Raw genomic sequence first — 26236 nt, 5'->3', positions numbered from 1 at the left:
TCACTAGACTGTCAAGCAGTTTCATAACGTTGCCTTCTAGTCTGCTGCTTTTGCACCAGTGAAACCCTCACTGAGAAAACTTAGCTTTTCTCGGATATGGTCCCTGTAGATGAGAAAGTGCTTTTCTCCCTCCTTCTGATATTCCCTTGAGGACTCTGTCATTTGGAGAGGAGCCTTTAGCTGCGTAGCCTCCTATGGACTTTTATTTAAGCATAACATGCTTCCAGGGAAGGTAATGGTTCCACTTCAGTCGCTAACCCCGTCTGTTACCACACCTGCTCCCATAGACCTTGAGCTGTGTTGCAAGACATGCAGTCCAAGCTTAGTCCTTGTTAGAGGATTTTTTGTTTACGGAGTCAGTGTGTCACTGGGAAGACGTTCAACAACCAGCAGAAGTGACTTGTTGTGACGCAGTGCGGCAACCTCAGCAACCCGATAAGGAGTTGTCTGTACGACCCAGACAGTCTAGACAGCTTCGGGTTGTCACTGTACTTCCTCGCTTCCCCATGGTTGACAGTTCACAGACTGTGCAGCAGTACCATGATCTTGTGTCCGGCTCCGTCAGACGACTGGCTTTTAAGAGCTCCCACAAGTCGTCGCTGTCTGGAGATTCTCAGATGGACTATGGATCTGACCAAGGAACTGGGCTTCCTGGTCAATTTTGAGGAGTCCCAGCTCGTCCCATCCCAGACCATTGTCTACCTGGGTATGGATCTTCAGAGTCGAGCTTTTCGGGCTTTTCCGTCGGCCCCAAGGATCTTCCAAGCCCTAGAATGCATCCAGAGCATGCTGAGAAGGAACCGATGCTCAGTCAGGTAGTGGATGAGTCTAACAGGGACACTTTCATCGCTGGCCCTGTTCATCGTGTTAGGGAGACTCCACCTCCGCCCCCTTCAGTATCATCTAGCTGCTCACTGGATAAAGGACATGACGCTAGAGACGGTCTCAGTTCCTGTTTCCGAAGAGAGGAGGTCTTCTCTCGCGTGGTGTAAGAACAGCTTTCTTCTCAAGGAAGTCTACCTTTGGCTGTTCAGAAACCCGACCGCCGTCTCCTCTCGGACGCATCAGACACGGGCTGGGGTGCGACTTTGGACGGACAGGAATGCTCGGGAACATGGAATCAGGAGCAAAGGACACTTCACATCAATTGCAAGGAGTTGTTGGCGGTTCTTCTGGCCTTGATAAACTTCAAGTCCCTCCAGCTTAACAAGGTGGTGGAGGTGGACTCTGACAACACCACAGCCCTGGCTTACATCTCCAAGCAGGGAGGGACTCTTTCGTGGAAGTTGTTCTAGATCGCAAGGGACCTCCTCATCTGGTCAAAAGATCGAAAGCTCACGCTGGTAACGAGGTTCATTCAGGGCGGTATGAATGTCATGGCAGATCGCCTCAGCCGGAAGGGTCAGGTCATCCCCACAGAGTGGACCCTTCACAAGAATGTTTGCAGCAGACTTTGGGCCCTGTGGGGTCAGCCAACCATAGATCTGTTCGCTACCTCGATAACCTAGAGACTCCTGTTGTATTGTTCTCCGATTCCAGACCCAGCAGCAGTTCACGTGGATGCTTTTCTGCTGGATTGGTCCCATCTCGACCTGTATGCATTCCCGCCGTTCAAGATTGTCAACAGGGTACTTCAGAAGTTCTCCTCTCGCAAAGGGACACGGCTGACGTTGGTTGGCTCCGCTCTGGCCCGCGAGAGAATGGTTCATAGAGGTACTGCAATGGCTGGTCGACATTCCCAGGACTCTTCCTCTAGGAGTGAACCTTCTACGTCAACCTCACGTAAAGAAGGTACACCCAAACCTCCACGCTCTTCGTCTGACTGCCTTCAGACTTTCGAAAGACTCTCAAGAGCTAGGGGCTTTTCGAAGGAGGCAGCCAGAGCGATTGCCAGAGCAAGGAGAACATCCACTCTCAGAGTCTATCAGTCTCAAGGGGAAGTCTTCCGAAGCTGGTACAAGACCAATGCAGTTTCCTCAACCAGTACCACTGTAACCCAGATTGCTGACTTCCTGTTACATCTAAGGAAAGTAAGATCCCTTTCAGCTCCTACGATCAAGGGTTACAGAAGTATGTTGGCAGCGGTTTTCCGCCACAGAGGCTTGGATCTTTCCACCAACAAAGATCTACAGGACCTCCCTAGGTCTTTTGAGACCTCAAAGGAACGTCGGTTGTCCACTCCAGGCTGGAATCTAGACGTGGTCCTAAGGTTCCTTATGTCATCAAGATTTGAACCTCTCCAATCAGCCTCTTTTTAGGACCTCACATTAAAAACTCTTTTCCTCGTGTGCTTGACAACAGCTAAAAGAGTAAGTGAGATCCACGCCTTCAGCAGGATCATAGTTTTCACATCTGAAACGGCTACATGTTCCTTGCAGCTCGGTTTTTGCTAAACGAGCTTCCTTCACGTCCTTGGCCTAAGTCGTTCGAGATCCCAAGCCTGTCCAACTTGGTGGGGAATGAACTGGAGAGAGTACTTTGCCCAGTTAGAGCTCTTAGGTACTATCTAAAAAGGTCTTAACCTTTACGAGGACAATCAGAAGCCTTATGGTGTGCTATCAAGAAGCCTTCTTTTCCAAGGTCTAAGAACTCAGTTTCTTACTATTCAGGCTTCTGATTAGGGAAGCACATTCTCATCTGAAGGAAGAAGACCTTGCTTTGCTGAAGGTAAGGACACATGAAGTGAGAGCTGTGGCTACTTCAGTGGCCTTCAAACAGAACCGTTCTCTGCAGAGTGTTATGGATGCAACCTATTGGAGAAGCAAGTCAGTGTTCGCATCATTCTATCTCAAAGATGTCCAGTCTCTTTACGAGTACTGCTACACCCTGGGACCATTCGTAGCAACGAATGCAGTAGTAGGCGGGGGCTCAGCCACTACATTCCCATAATCCCATAACCTTTTAACCTTTCTCTTGAATACTTTTTATGGGTTGTACGGTCGGCTAAGAAGCCTTCCACATCCTTGTTGATTTGGCGGGTGGTCAATTCTTTCTTGAGAAGCGCCGAGGTTAAAGGTTGTGATGAGGTCCTTTAGTATGGGTTGCAGCCCTTGATACTTCAGCACCTTAGAGTTGTTCAGCCTCCTAAGAGGAACGCTGCGCTCAGTAAGGAAGACGAACTTATTTAAGGCAGAGTAATGGCTCAAGTCGACTTCCTTACCAGGTACTTATAATTTCATTGTTATTTTGAATAACTGATAATATGAAATACGGGATACTTAGCTTCTTGATATACATGTACACTGGTTTTCACCCACCTCCCTGGGTGTGAATCAGCTACATGATTATCGGGTAAGATTAATATTGAAAAATGTTATTTTCATTAGTAAAATAAATTTTTGAATATACTTACCCGATAATCATGATTTAATTGACCCACCCTTCCTCCCCATAGAACCAGTGGACCGAGGAAAAATTGAGGAGGTGTCAACAAGAAGTACTGCAGTACCTGGCCACAGGTGGCGCTTGTGAGTACACCCCCCTCTTGTATAGCGATCGCTGGCGTATTCCTTCCGTAGAATTCTGTCGGGCAACGGAGTTGACAGCTACATGATTATCGGGTAAGTATATTCAAAAATTTATTTTACTAATGAAAATAACATTTTACTCTACCGAAACATTTGTTTGTAAATTAGTAGTGTAATGTTCTGCTGGGTAAAGTGCACTGTAGTGTATAACACAGTAAATACATTTTATTTAGAATATGGAATGGTTTACTTTACTGTACGTATGAAAAGACTATTTTCAATATTTAACTTAGCCGGTGATTATATAAGCTGCAGCTCTGCTGCTCGACAGAAAACTCTACGGAAAAAATCCGCCAGCGATCGCTATGCAGGTAGGGGGTGTACTTCAACAGCGCCATCTGTCGTGCAGGTACTCAGTACTCATTGTAAACAAAGAACTCAATTTTCTCTCTGTCGTGCTACCGGCAAGACCTACTAATTCGCTGTTGCTAACTGGATTTGTTTTCACAACTATTTGGTGAAGTACACTATTCTAGTTTTAAGCTTTCGCTGTGCAGGCTTTCTCTTCAATAAATCCTTGCATTCTTTTTTTGATATCGGATTATTTGTTGATGACTTTGGATAGTTTTTGAATTCCCCTTTGACCAATTCAAAATGGCTGACCCTTCTCAAGTCCCAAAATTCAGGAAGTGTAATGCTAGGGACTGTTCAAGGCGTCTTCCGAAGGCCTCTATTGATCCTCACACCGTTTGTTCCAATTGTCGGGATAATACCTGTCAATTGGAAGATCGATGTGAGGAATGCGTTGGGCTTTCGGAATTCGATTTTATCGAATTCCAAAAATATACACGTAGGCTAGAGAGAGATAGAGTCAGAAGTTCATCTCGTTCTGTTGATTTTTCCTCTCCTCATGCCCCACAACCTATTCCTTCCCCTGTAGTGGTTGCTCCCGATCCCCCTTCTGGCACTCAGGAACCTTCGATGGCTGACATGATGCGTGCCATCCAAGCTCTGGGTGAGAGAGTTGAGTCCCTGGCTAGTGACCGTAACCAGCTCATGGCGGACGTCAAGGAGCTGAAGTGTAAAAGTGCAGTGGGAAGTGGTAAAGTGAGTGATAGTGTTGTGGATAGTGTTGCGCTTGAGGGTTCGTCTGTTCGTGCCTGTCGTCCTCCTAGTCCGGGACCTCTTGCAAGCTCCCAAGTCCAGGGGATAAGCAATGTCGTACGACCAATGGGTTCGAGAGGCTTTAATCAGCGAACAGACGTTCCCTCCGTGGTTTCGGGCGTATCTACCCAAGATCGCCCCACCCACTCAAAGACGAGAGAGCCCATTTATTCCTCGTCTGCGGAAGAGGTTTCTCGCAAGAAACCATGGACCAAGGTCTCACGACCGCTTAAGCGCAAGTCGGTCCCTTCCGCGCAAGTCCAACGGCCCAGTTGTAGCCACTGGGTCAGTTCGGACTCGCTGCAGTCTTCCGATGACTGCTCACCTCCTAAGAGAGGCAAAGCGGTACCGCCGCAGACAGTTACACCGTCTGTTGCCGCACCTGCTCCTGTAGACCCCAAGTGGTCTTTGCTGCAGACCATGCAGTCACAATTAACGTCTCTGATGCAGGACTTTCGTGCGGAGAAGGTTGCTGCTGCACCAGCCTCTTGCCTACAACCAACCACACACTCGGTTGTGCGTCCTGTGGACGCTGAGGCAACCTTCTTGCGCACTCCAGTTGAGAGAGTTCCGCCACCCATGCGTTCCAGTGTACCCTGCCAGCCGCATGTTGACGTTCGGCGATGCACGGAGCCTTCCGTTGACGTTCGCGAGATACAACAACAGTCAGAGTTGTTTTGTTTTGACGCGGTGCGTCAACCTCCGCAACCCAGTGTGGTTGCCACTGCTCACCCGCATCAGGCTACACAGTCTGGAGTAGACGCTGTGCGTCCCCGCGCTGCTATGGTTGTTGCCAGCTCACAGACTGGGCAACAGTTCCATGACGTTGCGTCCGGTTCAGTCACGCGTGCACCCGTGCGACCGGACGCGGCTAACCAGCCGTTACCTACTCCATTGCCGCTTCCTCCTCAATACTCGGATGATGGACTTTCGGATGATGATGGTGCCGCTCACGTTGATGAACCACATTCGGACCTTGACGAGCCTAAGTCCACGCAACCCTCTTTGGACTTTAGAAAAGTTCTAGCTCTGTTCAAAGAGATGTTTCCGGACCAGTTTGTGTCTGTGGCTCCGCGCTCTCCTCCGTCAGAGTTTGTATTAGGTATGCCGTCATCCTCGCCTGCCTTTACTAGACTCGTCCTCGCACGCTCGTTCAAGAGAGCTTTACGAGTGATAGGAGATTGGATGCAGTCCAAAAAGAGTCTAGGGAAGACAGCCTTTATGTTTCCCCCTGCTAAACTCTCTTCTAAATCGAGCGTCTGGTATGCCACGGGAGAAGTTCTCGGCTTGGGAGTTCCTGCCTCTGCCCAGGGCGACATCTCAAGTCTGGTAGACTCTCCCCGCAGGCTAGCCATGAGACGCTCGAAAATATGTTGGTCATCTTCGGACCTAGACCACCTTTTGAAAGGGTTATTTAGAGCCTTTGAGGTCTTCAACTTTTTAGACTGGTGTCTGGGAGCTTTAAGCAGGAAGATCTCTCCGTCAGAGAAGGAAACTTCCTTGCTCCTCATGTCCTGCATGGACAAGGCCATACGTGACGGGTCTAGTGAGCTTGCTGCATCGTTCGTATCCGGAGTCCTCAAGAAGCGTGAGAACCTTTGCTCTTTCCTGTCAGCTGGAGTGACACCTTGTCAAAGATCCGAACTTCTGTTTGCTCCTCTATCTAAGTGCCTTTTTCCAGAGGACTTGATTAAGGAGATTGCTGCTTCTTTGATACAGAAGGACACCCATGACCTGGTTGCGTCCTCTGCCCGCAAAGCCACCCCTTTGCCTACCTTGTCAACTAGACCAAGGATGGACACTCCAGCGTCCCGATTTATTCCGCCCTTTCGTGGCAGAGCCTCCAGCAGAGGAGGTGCTCGTGCCGAAGGGAGACGTGGGAAGAAGAAAGGAACCAAGTCCTTTAAAGGCAGAGTCTGACTGCCAGCTTCTTCAGACAGCAGTGGGAGCCAGACTCAAGAACTTCTGGCAGACCTGGGAGAAGAGAGGCGCAGATGCACAATCTGTGAAGTTGCTCAGAGAGGGGTACAAGATCCCGTTTGTACGAAAACCCCCTCTAGCAACGTCTCCCATCGATCTCTCTCCCAGGTACAGAGAGGAAGACAAGAGACGAGCATTGAAACAGGAGGTGTCTCTCTTACTAGAAAAGGGAGCGGTAGTCAAAGTCCTGGACCATCAAACCCCGGGCTTCTACAACCGTCTCTTCTTAGTGGCAAAGAAGACAGGAGGGTGGAGGCCGGTGCTAGACGTCAGTGCGCTGAATGTCTTTGTCATAAAGCAGACGTTCGCCATGGAGACCACAAAGTCCGTTCTAGCAGCGGTCAGAAGGGAAGACTGGATGGTCTCTTTAGACCTAAGGGACGCATACTTTCACGTCCCCATCCACCCAGACTCCCAACCTTTTCTGAGATTCGTTTACGAAAAGGTTGTCTACCAGTTTCAAGCCCTGTGCTTTGGCCTAAGCACAGCTCCTCTTGTGTTTACGAGGCTGATGAGGAATGTAGCCAAATTCCTTCATTTAGCGGACATCAGAGCCTCCCTCTATTTGGACGACTGGCTTCTAAGAGCTTCTTCCAGTCGTCGCTGTCTGAAGGATCTAAAGTGGACTCTAGATCTGACCAAGGAATTGGGTCTCCTGGTCAATATGGAAAAGTCTCAAGTGGTCCCATCCCAAACTATTGTGTATTTAGGGATGGAGATTCACAGTCTAGCTTTTCGGGCTTTTCCGTCGGCCCCCAGAACAAGTCAAGCCCAGTTATGCATCCAGAACATGCTGAAGAAGGAACGATGTTCAGTCAGGCAGTGGATGAGTCTGATAGGGACACTATCATCCCTGGAACAGTTCGTATCGTTAGGAAGACTACACCTCCGTCCTCTTCAATATCACCTAGCTGTTTACTGGGAAAAGGACAAGACGCTAGAAGCGGTCTCGATCCCCATTTCCGAGAAGATGAAGTCTTCCCTGACTTGGTGGAAGGACAGTATCAGCCTCAGAGAGGGTCTGCCCCTGGCTGTTCAGACTCCCAACCACGTTCTCTTCTCGGACGCATCGGACACGGGCTGGGGCGCGACATTAGACGGTCGGGAATGCTCGGGAACTTGGAACTCGAGTCAAAGAACAATGCATATCAACTGCAAGGAGCTACTGGCAGTTCATCTGGCCTTGAAAAGCTTCAAGTCTCTCCTTCAAGGCAAAGTGGTGGAGGTGAACTCGGACAACACCACGGCTTTGGCGTACATCTCCAAGCAAGGAGGGACACACTCTATGACGTTGTACGAGATCGCAAGGGACCTCCTCACCTGGTCAAAAGATCTAAACATTTCACTAGTAACGAGGTTCATCCAAGGCAACTTGAATGTCATGGCAGATTGCCTCAGTCGGAAGGGACAAATCATTCCAACAGAATGGACCCTACACAAGGATGTGTGCAAGAGACTTTGGGCCACATGGGGCCAGCCTACCATAGATCTCTTCGCAACCTCGATGACCAAGAGGCTCCCAATATATTGCTCACCAATCCCGGACCCAGCAGCAGTTCATATAGATGCCTTTCTCCTAGATTGGTCACATCTAGACCTATATGCATTCCCCCCGTTCAAGATTGTCAACAAGGTACTGCAGAAGTTCGCCTCTCACGAAGGGACAAGGTTGACGTTAGTTGCTCCCCTCTGGCCCGCGAGAGAATGGTTCACCGAGGTACTTCGATGGCTAGTGGACGTTCCCAGATCTCTTCCTCTAAGGGTGGACCTTCTACGTCAGCCACACGTAAAGAAGGTACACCAAGGCCTCCACGCTCTTCGTCTGACTGCCTTCAGACTATCGAAAGACTCTCGAGAGCTAGAGGCTTTTCGAAGGAGGCAGCCAGGGCGATTGCTAGAGCAAGGAGGACATCCACCCTTAGAGTCTACCAATCGAAGTGGGAAGTCTTCCGTAACTGGTGCAAGTCAGTATCTGTATCCTCGACCAGTACCTCTGTAACTCAAATAGCTGACTTCCTTTTATACCTGAGGAAAGAACGATCTCTTTCAGCTCCCACTATCAAGGGTTACAGAAGCATGTTGGCATCAGTCTTCCGTCACAGAGGCTTAGATCTTTCCAACAACAAAGATCTACAGGACCTCCTTAAGTCTTTTGAGACCACGAAGGAGCGTCGTTTGGCTACACCTGGTTGGAATTTAGACGTGGTACTAAGATTCCTCATGTCAGAAAGGTTCGAGCCGCTACAATCAGCCTCCTTTAAAGATCTCACTTTAAAGACTCTTTTCCTGGTTTGCTTAGCCACAGCTAAAAGAGTCAGTGAGATTCACGCCTTCAGCAGGAACATCGGATTTTCATCTGAAACGGCTACATGTTCTCTACAACTTGGTTTTCTAGCTAAAAACGAGCTACCTTCTCGTCCTTGGCCGAAATCGTTCGATATTCCAAGCCTATCGAATATGGTTGGAAATGAACTAGAAAGAGTCTTATGCCCTGTGAGAGCTCTTAAGTTCTATTTAAGACGAACTAAACCTTTACGAGGACAGTCAGAAGCTTTATGGTGTTCAGTTAAGAAACCATCTTTGCCTATGTCAAAGAATGCTTTATCCTATTTTATCAGACTGTTAATACGAGAAGCTCATTCCCATCTGAGTGAGGAAGACCAAGCTTTGCTGAAGGTAAGGACACATGAAGTTAGAGCTGTCGCAACTTCAGTGGCCTTTAAACAAAATAGATCTCTGCAAAGTATAATGGACGCAACCTATTGGAGAAGCAAGTCAGTGTTTGCGTCTTTTTATCTTAAAGATGTCCAGTCTCTTTACGAGAACTGCTACACCCTGGGACCATTCGTAGCAGCGAGTGCAGTAGTGGGTGAGGGCTCAACCACTACAATCCCCTAATTCCATAACCTTTTTAATCTTTCTCTTGAAATGTTTTTATTGTTGTTTTTGGGTTGTCCGGAAGGCTAAGAAGCCTTTCGCATCCTGGTTGATTTGGCGGGTGGTCAAATTCTTTTCTTGAGAAGCGCCTAGATTAGAGGTTTTGATGAGGTCCTGTGGTATGGGTTGCAACCCTTCATACTTCAGATCCTAGGGGTCGCTCAGCATCCTAAGAGGATCGCGAGGCTCCGTAAGGAAGACGTACTTAAAAAGGCAGAGTAATTGTTCAAGTCGACTTCCTTACCAGGTACTTATTTATTTTATTTTTGTTATTTTGATAACTTCTAAAATGAAATAAAAAATCCTTAGTTCATAATAATGTAAACATTTATTGCTGGTCTCTACCCACCCCCCTGGGTGTGAATCAGCTTATATAATCACCGGCTAAGTTAAATATTGAAAAATGTTATTTTGATAATAAAATAAATTTTTGAATATACTTACCCGGTGATTATATATTAAAGGACCCTCCCTTCCTCCCCAATAGAGACGCAGTGGACCGAGGAGAAAATTGAGTTCTTTGTTTACAATGAGTACTGAGTACCTGCACGACAGATGGCGCTGTTGAAGTACACCCCCTACCTGCATAGCGATCGCTGGCGGATTTTTTCCGTAGAGTTTTCTGTCGAGCAGCAGAGCTGCAGCTTATATAATCACCGGGTAAGTATATTCAAAAATTTATTTTATTATCAAAATAACATTTTATCATGATAAAACATTGTGTAGCCATACATCCACATATGCCCATGCTCTCTCTCTCTCTCTCTCTCTCTCTCTCTCTCTCTCTCTCTCTCTCTCTCTCTCTCTCTCTCTCTCTCTCTCTCTCTCAAGTGAAACAGTAGATAAAAAAGTAATTCCATCCGGCAAACTTTGATACTAGAGTAGTGTTTGAGATATTTTGATTAAAATCTATATGATATTTTACAGCTGTTGTAAAATATTTTTTCCGATAATTTTTTCATGTAATAGAAATTCAATTCTGAAATATGTACTGAATTTTCCTAAGTCCCTCAACACTTCTTATTTCAGGAAGGAGGGTTTTCTTTTGATATATTATTCATCAGCACAGTATTTTGTAAGATTACCAAATCTATCTACAGTATTAATTTTTTTCTGAGAATAAGTTGGAAAGTTCCAAAATGTTAAGGGCTTAAGCTCTTTAACAGTCATGCATTTTGCTGTACACTCTTATAAATTGTATTATAGTATTCATTGAAGCACATTTGAGAGATAAATTACCCTGATTAAAATTATCTTTCAGCTGAAACACATTGTTGTGCTGGCTGCAGTTTGTAATGAGAGATTTGATCATGTTATTGCAAATCTTTCCACTCTATATAAGGTAAGCCAATTTTTTTCATAATGCAGTGAAAGGGCTCAAATACTGTATATTGTTTCAAGATTTTAACTGAATTCCGTAAGACATGTTATATGTCTTGAGTATTCCATTTAGCTCCATATGATGAAAGCTATGTACAGTATTCTTTGTTAAAGTATTATTTGCATAAAGATTTTTACAAAATACAATATTTAAAACTTTATTTGTTCTGACACTAAATACAAACCCTTTCACTATTTATAGGGATTATACTTTTGGCGAAGCTGTAAAACTAGCCATAAGACATTTAGCAAGGTGTAACTACCCTACCGCTAGTTAGGGGTCGGTGAGTAGGAGGGGTAGCTGACTATCCAGCTCACACACACACACACACACACACACACACACACACACACCCGTGTTGTCTAATCACTTTTTACTTTTGGCTCGGCGAGAGTAGACGTTCGTCTCTCTCTCTCTTTGCCCACTTTTTTTCTTGTCTTTGACTTTCCTCTGTTAACTTATTCATGTTTTTATATATTTATACTGTAATTTCTGGGCTCGACCTGTGTCGCTCCGTGAAATGCTCCTTAAAGCACCATTTCTAAGGTATAAATACTGCTAAAAATACCAGAGAAAAAGTTGCAAGGAATAAACCCAGCTTGCTCACTCTAAAAGAGTGTCGGTATAGTAACTGGGGCGTGTTAGAACCACTACCAGAGGTCCTTTACCAATTAGTCCTCTCCTTCCTCAAAATCCCCCGATACTACGAGGTGCCATTCTACACCCAACTACTGCCCTCTACTACGACTACCCCCACCACCAACCCTACCGCTACCCACGCTTCTACCCTCATTCCTTATCTAGCACCAGTGAGATTTGACATGTTGTTTTCGTAGCTATTGTGTTTCGGTGTTTGTTAAGATGTCAGACGTTTTAGAGACCGCTGCTCCCAAGTTGAGAATTATAATTGTCTTTTTTGATAATTCTTGGTAGCGACACGTTAATTTTTTATTCTGTTTGTTTTTAGTCTCAGCCGCTTTGCATGATCCCTTCCTTTAAGGGGATATTGGCGGCCATTTTGGTGTCGCTACCTCCTGATCTCTTTGTTTTGGCCGACCTTAAATTAGTTCCTCATACTAATTGTGGTCTCATTTAGTTGTTTTAGACATCTTATACAGTAATTTGGGATGGTTATTGACAGTTATTTAGGCTTTTGGATGCTCGGTTCGTTACCTACCTAACCGGGCAGTACACGGCTTCGGTCAGTAGCCTACCACGTGAGCTTCCTCTTCGATTTATCTATTATATGTCTTAGTTAACTTATCATATGGAGTATTTTACGGGTAATCGGAACACGGTTTTAATTTTTTTAGGGACTACCTGTCCAGGTCGGTATTTTACCCGGTTTTGGAGGGCTACTTTTTGTTTAGAGTAGTGTAGTTTTCCCTGTCCAGGTCGGCATCTACCCGTCTTTGGAGGGTTAGGCTATACGTTACTTTTACGCCGTGTTCCTCCCCCCTTTTTACTCATTATGTCGTTATAGCCTATTTAATTGTATATCATGTCTGCCACATTATTATTTTTCCTGTTATGGTTATTTGCGTGCTTTCGCGGGAAGCCATATGCCTACCGCCTCATCAGGTCTTTCCTTTGTGTTTCGTGGGGTGGTCCCACCCACCCCCAGCCACACTGGTCACATGATTTCAAGCCAGTCTCTCCCCTTGGGTGCCCTCTCCCCCTATAGGCCTTTCGCCATCCCCTACATCTGGTGGTAGGCTTCGGTCACGTGTTCTTATAGAATTTGGGAATCACCCGAAATGTGTTTTTAAAGAAAATGGGATGCTGGCTCATACACTCCGTGCGTCGACACGGGTGGCGCTCCCTCCTTGTCTTGTCATGGTTGGCCGCCAGGCATGCAGGACTGAGTGTGCTCCTCGCCTTGTACCTCGCCCCCTCCCCCATTCCCTGGTACTCCATCTTTGTTATCCTTCCATTCCGGGAGGGCCAGGATAGTTTGAGAATCGTATCTATAAAATGGTAGCTATGATTCTTTGATCGGATTCAGATATTCTACTCTGTTCTGATCCATTATTTATCCAATATTTATTTACGTAATTTTATGGATGGTTGGTCTGGGAGAGGGGCTTAGACGGAGCGTGTGTTTACTGGTAAAAATATTTACTATAGTACGCCGGAGTAACGCATGTATTCCGGCGCTACGTTGATATATCTATTTTCTCTTCCTGTCTTGTCTTAGTCATTTTGGTATAATTCTAATGTAATGAATCAGGCTTACCGGGGCCTACGGAGTCTCAATGTTTGTGCCCGGTTCACTCGTCCCTTACCTTGTTACACCCCCTCCGGTGAGTGTTCCGATGGCAAGAAGGTCAAGTTACGTTTCTTTCTCCGGGGCTGGCGGACTGGTTCACGGTTAATCAGTCATTGTTCCCGTGCGCTCCGAATATTTATGATTATGTGCTTCCGTCACAGACGTTCTGCTGAAAGCCAAACTAAAGGACATCAATCGGGTTTGGAGGTCCAGGGCAAACAACCAGAGTCGAGACAAGGTTTCTCGGATTCCGTCTATCCTAAGGAAAAAATTTCTCCCTTGGACGAAGGTCAAGAACTTGGCAAAGTCGGTGCCTCCTCATTTCCCTCCGCCGGCATTGGTAGTCCATATGGACGCCTCCCTAAGGGGTTGGGCGGGTTACTCCCCATTCGAAAAGGTCCAGGGTTTGTGGTCAGTGACTTTCCGTCAATTTCACATCAATATTCTAGAGGCCTTGGCAGTGTTCTTGACTTTGAAAAATCAACATATCAGACTAATCCTAGACAGCGCGGTGAGTTCACTGCATCAACAGGAGAGGTTCCGTATCAGGTCACATAAATGAGGTGATGATTGCAATATTTTCATTGGCAACAAGGAACCATTGGCAATTGTCAGCAGCTCACCTGGCGGGCATCAGGAACGTCATCGCCGATTCACTTTCACAAACGACCCCGCTGGAGTCGGAATGGTCCCTGAACCAAGAGTCATTCCGTTGGATTTGCCAGAAAGTTCCGGGTCTTCAAGTGGATCTATTCTCTACGGGTTTAAATAACAAGATTCAATGTTATGTAGCCCCCAACCTGGATCCTCTGGCCTATGCCGTGGACGCCATGTCCATCGATTGGAACACCTGGCGGGTGATATACGTGTTTCCTCCTATAAACATACTGATGAAGGTTCTGGACAGACTCAGGACTTTCAAGGGACGGATTGCTCTAGTGGCCCCCAATTGGCCAAAAAGCAAGTGGTTTCCTCTCTTGGCGGAATTGGGACTCCGTCCTCGGCGGATCCCCAAGCCGAAATTAACGCAGACAGTACAAACTCGCAATGTGTCAGCTTCCTCAAGAATTCTGAGTTCCCTAACTTTATGGACTTCATGAAATTTGCGGCACAAAAGGATGCTGATATTGATCCTCTTAACACATTGTTTCTGGAGTCGGACAAGGGAGATTCCACCCTTCGGCAATATGATTCTGCTGTTAAGAAGTTAGCGAAGTTTTTGAAAGACTCAGATGTTCAGGTGATGACTGCCAATCTGGCGGTTACCTTCTTCAGAACTTTGTTTGAAGGGGGTCTAGCGGCCAGTACTATTACCACGATTAAGTCTGCTTTGAAGAAAATATTTCAATCCGGGTTCAATATTGACCTTACGGATTCGTATATTTCTTCTATCCCCAAAGCTTGTGCTAGGCTAAAACCAGTAACTCGTCCACACGTGGTTTCTTGGTTCCTAAATGATGTTCTTAAATTGGCTTCAAATACTGATAATGACTCATGTTCTTATATAACGATTCTTATGAAAACGTTATTCTTGGTTAGTTTAGCCTCAGGTGCAAGGATATCTGAAATTTCGGCGTTATCTAGAGAGCCGGGGTCACATTGACTTTCTTTCTTCTGGTGAAGTCTTACTTTCTCCAGATAGACGATTCTTAGCAAAGACTGAGGATCCACAGAATAGATGGACCCCGTGGAGGATTGTTCCACTTTCTCAGGATCTCTCCTTGTGCCCTGTTAACACTCTGAAAGCTTATTTGAGTTGAACTGCTAATACGTCATCAGGCCCCTTGTTTATTCTTGAACATGGCGGAACCATTTCCTTGAAAGGAATTAGGCAGCAGATTCTTTATTTTATTAAACAAGCCAGTCCCACATGCCCATGATATCCGAGCAGTGGCAACATCAGTTAATTATTTTCATCACATGAATTTTGAAGAATTAAAAAGGTACACAGGCTGGAAATCACCAGCAGTCTTCAAGCACCACTATTTGAAATCTTTGGAAGCCCTTAAGTTTGCAACAGTGGCAGCAGGGAACGTAGTTCCTCCAGATATAGCGGAACCTATATAACTAGGTCCTATCTTCTTATCTCCTTTTCTTTTAGTGCCTTGTCTCCTTATAAGGAGCGGGGCCGTCTCCTGCCTTGCCTACTCTCCCTACCGTACCTTTGTCATTCATTTGGTTTCCACCCTACCCCATGGTTTTGATGTATATATTTGTTTGTCATGTATTTGGTTTCCACCCTAGCCCATGGTTTTGATGTATATATTTGTTTGTCATGTATTTGGTTTCCACCCTACCCCATGGTTTTGATGTATATATTTGTTTGTCATGTATTTGGTTTCCACCCTAGCCCATGGTTATGTTTTCCACCCTAGCCCATGGTTATGATGTATATATTTTATTTGTTTTTTTCTTTGTTATAATTGTACATATCATGATCTTTGTTTGTTTAGAGCTTTTGTCAAAATTTTATCTTTTAATTTGGGTACCTGTTTGAGTATTGTACTTAAGGGATTTGTAGTTTAAGTTTTGTTATTAAACTCTCTTTTTTCATTATTCTATTTTATTTCAGTTCCTTCCCTTTTTGTGTTTTTCCAAGCTTAGGGGACCAATTCTCTGTTACTATTTCACGGAGCGACACAGGTCGAGGCCAGAAAAGGGATTTTGACGAAGGAAAAATCTATTTCTGGGCGAGGGACCTGTGTCGCCCAGTGAACCCACCCCCTCTTTTCCTCACTCTAGGCTGGTCCAAGCTTGGGGTGCTAGTAGGAATGAGGGTAGAAGCGTGGGTAGTGGTAGGGGGGGTAGTCGTAGTAGAGGGCAGTAGTTGGGTGTAGAACGGCACCTCGTAGTATGGGGGGATTTTGAGGAAGGAGAGGACTATTTGGTAAGGGACCTCTGGTAGTGGTTCTAACACACCCCAGTTACTATATCAACACTCTTTTAGAGTGAGCAAGCTGGGTTTATTCCTGGCATTCCATGCAACTTTTTCTCTGGTATTATTAGCAGTATTTATACCTTAGAAATGGTGCTTTAAGGAGCATTTCAGTGGGCGACACAGGTCCCTCTCCCAGAAATAGATTTTTCCTCCGTCAAAATCCCTTGTTTATACAGGCGCCCTCGTTATTAGATGTAGTTAGGTTACAGACACAGGCGCAATAAGGGGATTTTCTTGGGCTGCCCCTTGCCACGAGCGGGTGCCCAAGCCTAATATTGTTTTTATTTGGTTTCTACCACAGTTTATAATCATATGTATTTTGCCAAGATGGCGGTATATGGTTGTCTTACATAATCTCATTGACGAAGTTGTAAACATTGCAAGAAAACACAGCGTCTTATTTTTATTACTTTCGTAAACAGAAAAACAGCTTATTTTATAAACTAAAAATGTAAGTATCCCAGTAAATAATTGTATCTTAAAAAACCAACAAAAACTGTTCATTTGATTACTGTTAAATACTCTCTCTCTCTCTCTCTCTCTCTCTCTCTCTCTCTCGCAGGTTATTTGAAATCATTCATTACATCCATCGGATGTAGTGAACAGAACAGTAACATGGTAAAGAAGCTCAAGAATAAGTTTGACAAGATCATAGGAACTCTCTAAATGCCTGAACAAAATTGCTCTACCAAAGAGCATATGGAGTCGCCATGGGTAGACTAAAAAGTGTTTGAAACATCCAAGATCCTTGTATGTATATATTCTCTCTCTCTCTCTCTCTCTCTCTCTCTCTCTATCTCTGTATAAAGGAGCGCAGGTTATTTGAAATCATTCACTACTGTACATCCAGCGGATGTAGTGAACAGAACAGTAACATGGTAAACAAGTTCAAGAATAAGTTTGACAAGTTCATAGGAACTCTCTAGATGCTTGAACAAAATTGCTCTACCAAAGAGCATATGGAGTCGTCATGGATAGACTAAAAAGTGTTTGAAGCATCCTCTCTCTCTCTCTCTCTCTCTCTCTCTCTCTCTCTCTCTCTTTTTTAATATCAAGGCTTGGCTCCAGTCATGACAATGATGACAGATCTGTGCAGTTCGATGTATTGTGATGATGAATGATGATGATAATGATGTTACTGCACAGGTATAACAAGGCCTTTTAAAGCAGTTCGGGAAGCCCCCTCACTGCCAGATATCGGCGTTGGATCGTCAACAGAGAGGCGAAGAGAGTGTTGGTGACAGTGTAGAGGCTCCCACTCCACGCGTAGAGGCTTCAGATTCACTTAGAGGCTCTTTTCCTGTAGGCGCTGCTGTTTTAGCTAGGGGGTTTTATCTTGGAGAAGAAACGTGATGGGTAGTTGCAGTCGTTTTTCTTTTTTTGCTGCAAAATGCCTTTGTACAAGGACATAAGGTGTCAACATGGTTGCTAAGCTCAACAGCTGGAATCATATTACTGTCAATGTCTTGTGCAAGTCATTGCATTGCCCTTGCCATGTTGCACTATTGTTGCAGGTTCTCCAGGGTAAGGCCATGCTCTTCCATTCTTTGTCTTGCTCTTCTTGGCTTTCTTCTTCACTTACAGACTTCGTCAACTCAAGGAGGTCTTCATCTGTCAATGCGCCCGATTAGGCATCAATAAGGCCGTGTATGTCTTTTTCCGTCGTGTTGACGAATCCTTCATTCCTGAAGACGCAAGCCAGCCTCGCCGCCTTCTTCACCGCCGAGTGATGAACTTCGTCAGGAGTGATGCCTTTATATTCATTCGCCACGTTAGACCATAATTTCTTCCAGCAACAATTTATTGTCTCAGTTTTCACGTCCTTCAATGCTTGCTGGATATTAGTCAAGCATGACGCAGTGTCGTAGTTATGCCAGTACTTTGAGGCCTTCCATCGTTTTTATTTTTTTTTTTTTTTTTGTTGTTTGCCAAATCCTGAGAGAGAGAGAGAGAGAGATGAGAGAGAGAGAGAGAGAGAGAGAGAGAGAGAGAGAGAGAGAGAGAGAGAGAGAGAGAGAGAGAGATACATGAGGTTGTTGTTTATATTTTTAGCGAGGTTAGGAAAGTTGTGAATGTCTTGGGTGAATGTTGTTTTTTATTTGACTGCAACTAGAGGCAGTTGTGTGGTTTGACTGCTGGATTTACTTTATATTTTTTACCAGCATGGAAGTATTTAGTTAATTTAAACAGCCGTAATTCCTCCTTTGGAGAGATTTTTCCTTGAATGTGGAATTAATTTGATGACCTGGATTGTTTAAGAACCTGATTGGATTGATCTGTAGATCTTGATGATATCGATGCTGTAACGATCCAGCCCGGTTGAAGGAATTTGTTGATGATGATGATGATGGTAACGCACAGAACCCAAACCAATTAATGCAATTGTGTATTGATATTTGTCTGTGTTCCGGTTGCTGCAGAGTTGTGGTTTTGGGATATTAAAGACTGTTGGCCCTTGTGTGGACAAAGAGGTCCACACATAAACAAATATTGGTGTTGGTGTGCCGTTTAATTTTTAAGGTTGTAAGGTTTTTTTATGTGAATGGTGTTAGTTTATTTTATATTTATTAAGTTTATGATTAGTTTCAAGTATTTTGATTGTGGATGGTTTTGGGTTAAGAGTTTTAGTTTTTAAATATTTAACTTAGCCGGTGGATATATATGTAGCTAACGTCTCTGACGTCCCGACAGGATTCAAAACTCGCGGGCGATCACCGTGTTAGGTCGCTGGGTGTACACTAGCGCCACCACTAGGCAGGTTACTAAACATATTCCCACAAGGTTCAGTTTTTCTCTGTCGCTTTAGCGATAAACATTGAATTCTTGCTCGCACTAAACCTCAAGTTTTTCAACTATTGGTGAAGTACTTCTTTATGGTTTTGGCTTTTGCCGTGTTAGTTATTCTCAAACAATAAGATCTTCAAAAGAAACTCTTTTTGAAAGGAGAGAAAAATTTTTACCCTTTCTATTTTGATCTCTCTCAGGATTTTCCACGGTAGAGAGAGAGAAGATGGCCGACCCTTCTCTCAGTGTACGGAAGTGTGTTAAAGGCTTTTAGTTTTTAGTAATTATTTTATCACTTTATAAATTATTGTTGATATTTATAGATTTACCTCTATATTTTTATATCTCACCCGCCTTTATTAGGCCTCTTCGATTCTCTTTCCATTTATACTAAACACCAAGATAAATTTTATATTTTTATAAGCGACCTATCCCTATCCTTTGTTGGTGGTACTGACTTGGAAAACGAAGTTAAGCAACGTTGAGCCCATTCAACTTTTATATTTTATATTTTTATAGATTGATGGGATTAATATTTTTAGAAAATATTTTAAATGATTTTTTGTCTTTTAAAATTTATTCTTTGAATAGTCTTCGTTCTGTTTTCTAAGATGAACTAGCGTTAAGTTTATTTATGCTACGCAGTTTGCACTCTATCGTTACGATAGAGAAAGAGAATCACGGTGTCACTTTGCAGAAGAGTTAATCGATTTTGACGTTTAGTTCATTCTTCTTACAAACTGAAGTTTTTTAAATACTTATTAAAAGGAACATGTTATTTTGCAATATCTTAGTCCTTTTAGTATTTTTCTTTAGTCAAATAACCTTTTATTGATGAAGAGTGAATGAGCCAATACTCTCGTGACAAGAACCGAGTGTCAGTGAAGAGAGAGAGAACGATCCAAATCTTTGTTCTCATCCCAAGTCTCTATACATGGAGTTTGGGAGTGAGTATTGTTCTTCTTGATTCAGATATTTACTCTCGTCCCAAGTCTCTGTACAGGGAGAGAGAGAGAGAGAAAGAGAGGATAAAACGTAGTCCTTCGCGTTCTAGTTTTTGTTCTCATCCCAAGGCACTGTACAGTGAGAGAAAGAGAAAAAACGTAGTCCTTAGCGGTCTAGTTTTTTAGTCTCCTCCCAAGTCACTGATCATTTTTAACTTTATATATTTCACTTTTATTATATATATGTATATGTTTATTAATTTTTGCATGTGTGATACATTATGTACTAATGAGCTTACATTATACGACATGTTTCGCAATTCTAAACTTTTGATTTAAGGGAGAATTGCTTGCTTCAGATAGAAATCAGCCTTATTCATGTCTAATGTGAAATTACTAAAAAATGCGAGTGTCAGTGAAAAAAGTGCGAAAAACATGTTCAGTGTTGCGGAGGGTTCGTCTGTTCGTACTTGTCGTTCACCCAGTCCTAGACCTCTTTCAAGCTCCCTAACCCCTGGGAGAAGAAATGTCACAAGACCAAAGGGAACGAGAGGTGTAAACCACGAACAGACGTTTTCCCTCACGAGTTATTATCAGTGTTGCAGATGGTTCGTCTGTACGTTCTTGCCGTTCACCCAGTCCTAGACCTCTTTCAAGCTCCCCAACCCCTTGGAGAAGGAATGTCAAAGAGACCAAAGGGAACGATAGGTTTTATACAACGAACAGACGTTCCCTCACAAGTTCCGGTTGATTCTCGTAACGTTCGCCCTTAGCTTGAGAGAGAGGTGAGACTAAGTTCTCCTCACCCAACGAAGACTTTAACGTCATATTAAAATCCTAGAACAAAATGTATGTCCTGGCTGCAGTCATTGGAGCAGTTCAGAACGTCTGCTTTCAACGGAGTAAGACTCCTGCCAAACGTTACTTTATAACGTCTGGTACGGGGTCTCGGTTCTTTATTTTCATCTGGAGTTTCCAGTCGTAACGTGAGTGCTGCTCCCGTTTTCCTTACTGACGTTTTGGATCGAACGTTGCCCAGTCACGTTCTGATCCTCGTGTGTAATTTTTAATTTCCTGCAGATTATGCAGTCGAAACTATCGACGTTAATGCAGTCATAGTCGAACGTCAGTCTTTACAGTCGGCAGTAGCGTCGAGCTGCAGTCAATGCAGTCACGACTTGACTTCGAGCTGCAGTCACTGCAGTCACGACGTGACGTTGGATTTCAGACACTGCAGTCACGACGTGACGTTGGGCGTCAGACACTGCAGTCACTGCAGTCATGAAGTGACTTTGGAAGTCAGACACTGCAGTCATTAAGTGACTTCAACCTTCAGTCATTGCAGTCACAAAGTCGATGCAGTCATGACGTGACGTCGAACTTAAGACACCGCAGTCACAACTTGACGTCGATGTCAGTCGATGCAGTCACGACGTGACGTCGTTCTTCAACCTCTACCTGTTCTTCATCGACAAGTTGATGATAGTTGTCAAGCTTTTCCATCGCGTCTTCTTAATGGCTCTCAACCTAATAGAGACATAGACTTCCAGTTGAAGTTATTCTGAGGAGGAAGAGGATATTTCTTCTTTCCAGATGTACCTTTGGGTATCTTCTCTGAAGTAGAGGAACATAGATCTGCCTAACAGTCTTTATATCTTAATAAGATCATGACTGTTTTTAAGGAAGTTTTTCCTTCGCTTTTTGTTCCTGCTGCTCCACGCACGCCTCCTTCAGAATTCATTTAGGGTTGGCTGCCTCAGCTCCCTCTTTTACTAATTCGTGCTCTCTCGGTTTTCTAAGAGAGTTTTTTACGTTTGCTGAGAGAATGGTTGAAGACGATAAGAAGTCTAACTATGTCAATCTTTGCCTTCCCTCCAACCGGTTGGAAGATCTTTTGGCAGGCTTAGGATGGAACAGGAGCAGTCCAATGGTCTGTCCTCTTGTTGAAGGAAGGGTACATTGTACCTTTTGTAAAGAAACCTCCTCTTGTCCAAAAGCCGATAGATCTCTCTCTCCCGATAACGAGAGGAAACAAGGAGACAAGCTTTACACCTACAAGTGTGTCTCTTGTTGGAGAAGGGAATTGTGGTGAAGTTTTTCTAAACCTTCAGTCTCTAAGCTTTTATAACCTCCTCTGCCTAGTTCCAAAGAACTCAGGAGGTTGGAGACCAGTGCTGGATGCGAGCGCGCTCAATGGTTTATTCTGAAAACAAAGTTCTCTTGGGAAGCTTCCAAGTCTGTGCTTGCAGCAGTAATGGAAAGCGATTGGATGTCCTCACTCGATTCCAGGATGCTTACTTCCATATCCCTAAAGCCGATAGATCTCTCTCTCCCGATAACGAGAGGAAACAAGGAGACAAGCTTTACACCTACAAGTGTGTCTCTTGTTGGAGAAGGGAATTGTGGTGAAGTTTTTCTAAACTTTCAGTCTCTAAGCTTTTATAACCTCCTCTGCCTAGTTCCAAAGAACTCAGGAGGTTGGAGACCAGTGCTGGATGCGAGCGCGCTCAATGGTTTATTCTGAAAACAAAGTTCTCTTGGGAAGCTTCCAAGTCTGTGCTTGCAGCAGTAATGGAAAGCGATTGGATGTCCTCACTCGATTCCAGGATGCTTACTTCCATATCCCTATACATCCGACCTTCCAACTATATCTAAGGATCGTGTATGGGAAGGAAGTTTTCCAATTTCGAGTTCTGTACTTCGGTCTCAGCACTGCTCTTCTTGTGTTAACGAAGCTCACGCGGAACGTGGCCAGCTTCCTGCACTCGACAGATGTAAGAGCCTCCTTTTACTTAGACGACTGGCTTCTCAGGGCGTCATACTTCATTCACTGTCTGAAGGATCTCAGATGGAACTTGTCCCTAGCGGAGGACTTAGGTCTCCTTGTAACTAGGAGAAGTCTCTTTTGACCCCATCTCTAACTATTCTCTACTTTGAGGATGGAGATACAGAGTCTAGTTATTCGGGCTTTTCCTTCACCATGAACACTCGAGAAAGTTTTCTTAAAGATGTATCTTTTTCAAAAAGAAGCAGTGGCCCTTTAAGGATGTGGATGAGTCCACTGGGAACACACTCGTTTCTGGGGCAGTTTGTCTCCCTAATAAGACTCAATCTTCGCCCTCTCCATTTTCACCCCAACCACCATTGGGACAGGGAGAAGAACTTAGAAGAAGTGTCAATTACACTTCCAGAAATGATCATGACTTGCCTTAAATGGTGGCATTTCAATCTCAGAATTCAGGAAGGTCTTTCTTTTGCCCACAAGAACACAGACTGTGTTGTTCTCAGACGCTTCGGACGCGGGGTGGCGAGCAACACTAGACACTAGGGTGCTCGGGTTTTTGAACCAAAGACCACGTAAAGTTTCATATCAACCAGAAGATTCTAGCAGTTCTTTGGCCCTGCAAAGTTTCAAAGACTGTTTCGAAACAAAGTGGTGCAGGTGAACGCAAACAACACCTCAGCGTTAGACTGCATCGCTAGGCAAGGCTGGACCCTCTCACAGTCCCTTTACTTAAATGCAAAGCATCTCCTACTTTGGACGAAGAAAAGAAACATCACCTTACTTACAAGTTTTATTCAGGGAGAAAGGAACGTGTTGGCAATCTGCCTAGGCAGGAGAAGCCAAGTCATTCACACGGAATGGACTCTTCATCAGGAGGTGTATGAGAAACTATGGCGCATATGGGAACGTCCGTCCATAGAACTATTCGCAACCTCAATAACGAAGGGGCTTCCTTCTTACTTCTCTCCAGATCCAGAGGCAGTCCACGTCGATGCGTTCTTACTGGACTGGTCTTTCCTGGAGGTGTATACGTTTCCCCCTTTCAAGATCATTTACAAAGGCCTACAGAAGTTCGCCTCTCACGAAGGGACCAAGTTGAGGTTGGTTGCTCCCCTCTGACCATTAAGAGAATGGTTCACCGAGGTACATCAGTGAATGGTGGACTTTCAAAGAAGACGCCCAAGGCGGTTGGATATGCTCAATGAAGAGGTTCCATCAAAGCCTCCACACGCTTCTTCTAGCTGCCTTCAGACTATCAAAAACTCTCTAGAGCTCGAGGGTTTTTCGAAGGAGGCAGCTAGAGCAATTGCCAGACCAAGGAGATCCTCTACCATCAGGTTCTACCAGTCTATATGAGAGGTATTTCGAGATTGGTGCAAGGCCACCTCCTTTTCCTCATTCTATACCTCTATAGCTCAAATCACTGTCTTCTTGCTACACCTTAGAAATGTACGCAACTTTTCTGCCTCTACCATTAAAGGTTACATGCGCATGTTAGCTGCAGTGTTCAGACACAGGAATCTAGACCTCTCAAGCAATAAAGTCTTTCAAGACTCCCAAGAAGCATGGGGTAATGACGCCAGCTTGGAACTTGGATGTGTCCTTAAATTTCTGATATCTGAGAAATTTTGATCCTTTGCACTTAACTTCTTTTAAAGATCTTACTCTGAAGACACTTTTCTTAGTGAGTCTTGCTGATGTAAAAGAGTTAGCGAGGTTCATGCCTTCAGTAAGAACGTCAGCTTCTGTACTGGTAAGGCAGTATACTCTTTTGCAGCTTGGTTTCTTAGCCAAGAATGAGCATCCTTCCCATCCATGGCCTAAGTCTTTTGAGATCCCCAACCTGTCAGATGTGGTTGGTAACAAGATAGAGAGAGTCCTTTGACCTGTGAGAACGCTTAAATTTTACATTGACAGAACCAAAAATTTACGTGGTGAATCTGAGTCTTTATTGTGTTCGGTCAAGAAACCCTCCTTACCGTTGTCTAAGAATACCTTATCGTATTTTTTCAGACTCTTCATTAGAGAGGTTCACGCTCACTGCAGTGAGACTGACCTTCGTTTATTGAAAGTAAAGACTCATGAAGTCAGTGCTGTGACAACGTCAATGGCTTTTAAGCAAAATCATTCCTTACGAAGCATTATGGACGCAACCTACGGGAACAGTAAATCTGTGTTCGCTTCACATTATTTAAAGAATGTCCAGACTCTTTATGAGGACTGCTACACGTTGGGACCATTCGTAACAGCGAGTGCAGTAGTGGGTGAAGGTTCTACCACTACATTCCCTTAATCCCAATATCCTTTTTCTTCTCTGGAAACTTTTAATTTTTTGGGTTGTATGAGGAGACTAAGATAGTCTTCCGCAATCTTTTTGATTTGGCGGGTGGTCAAACTTGTTTCTTGAGAGCGCCCAGATCAAGGGTATTGATGAGGTCCTGTTATAGGGGTGTTCACCCTAGATAAAACAGCTCATAGAGGTCTTTCAGCACCCTGAGTGGATCGCTGGGCTTTATAAGGATAGCGGACTAATGAGAAAAGTTTCATAAAAGTCAGCTTCCTTATCAGGTACTATCCTTAAGTTTGTTTTATGTCAAAACTCTTGAGCTATATTCCCTTAATGTTTAATGCTGGTCTCTTACCCTCCACCAACAGTGTGAATCAGCTACATATATATCCACCAGCTAAGTTAAATATTTAAAAATTATATTTTCATATTGAAATAAATTTTTGAATATACTTACCCGGTGGATATATATAATTAAATACCCCCCCTTCCTCCCCTCTAGAGACCCTACGGGCTGAGAAAAACTGAACCTTGTGAGAATATGTTTAGTAACCTTCCTAGTGGTGGCGCTAGTGTACACCCAGCGACCTAACACGGTGATCGCCCACGAGTTTTAAATCCTGTCGGAATGTCAGAGACGTTAGCTACATATATATCCACCGGGTAAGTATATTCAAAAATTTATTTTGATATGAAAATATCATTTTAAGAAATATAGTGTTAAGGTTATGGTTTGATTTTATTTCCCTTCTGCCCAAGAGTCCAGTTGATAACGTATGGGGGAAAGTTTGTATTGAGGAGACTATTGTCTCTTAGAGTGATTTAAGGGTGTGTGGGTTGTTCTTGCAACATCCCGCCACAGAATGACACCTTGATCCATCAGCTGATTTAGAAATGTGGTGTTAGGGAGCAGAAACTCGATCTGAACCCCATCATATTGCAGGTCTGTTTGCATGGCCTCCTGCACAGTCCATCAAAAGAAGGATCTGAAAAGGGAGGCCCTTTTGAGCCAGATACAGTTTCATCTGGGAAATGAAGCAATGGAGGAACCATTCAAGGGTCAGGGGTTTTGTTATCCAGGTCCAAGAGTAATGCATCCAATATAAGCAAAGTAGAGCCTTACTTTTGTATTTTAAGGCCCATGGATATTTGGTCTTATAAATAAGGCCTGGTCTAAGCATGAATCCAGCAGCATTGCCACACAAGATGAGAGTGACACAGTCCTTGTGGGCCTTGAAGCCTGGCCTCTTCACCTCATCCTTGAAAATAAATGTACGAGAAAGCATCCTCTTTCTAAAGG

General features: G+C 44.2%; 1 protein-coding gene across 3 annotated transcripts in view; it reads left to right on the top strand.

Moving 5' to 3' along the window:
• LOC137657767 (thiamine pyrophosphokinase 1) overlaps window positions 1-26236 on the top strand; it is a 360313-nt gene that overhangs the window by 320116 nt on the left and 13961 nt on the right. For all 3 annotated transcript variants that reach the window (XM_068392266.1, XM_068392265.1, XM_068392264.1), the window contains one exon: window positions 10810-10890. In XM_068392266.1, coding sequence (XP_068248367.1) covers window positions 10810-10890 — 81 coding nt within the window. The remainder of the gene's footprint in view (window positions 1-10809; window positions 10891-26236) is intronic.

The sequence above is a fragment of the Palaemon carinicauda genome, chromosome 18, assembly GCF_036898095.1.
Source record: "Palaemon carinicauda isolate YSFRI2023 chromosome 18, ASM3689809v2, whole genome shotgun sequence".
NCBI lineage: Eukaryota > Metazoa > Arthropoda > Malacostraca > Decapoda > Palaemonidae > Palaemon > Palaemon carinicauda.
This window is presented reverse-complemented; position numbering and strand designations above follow the sequence as displayed.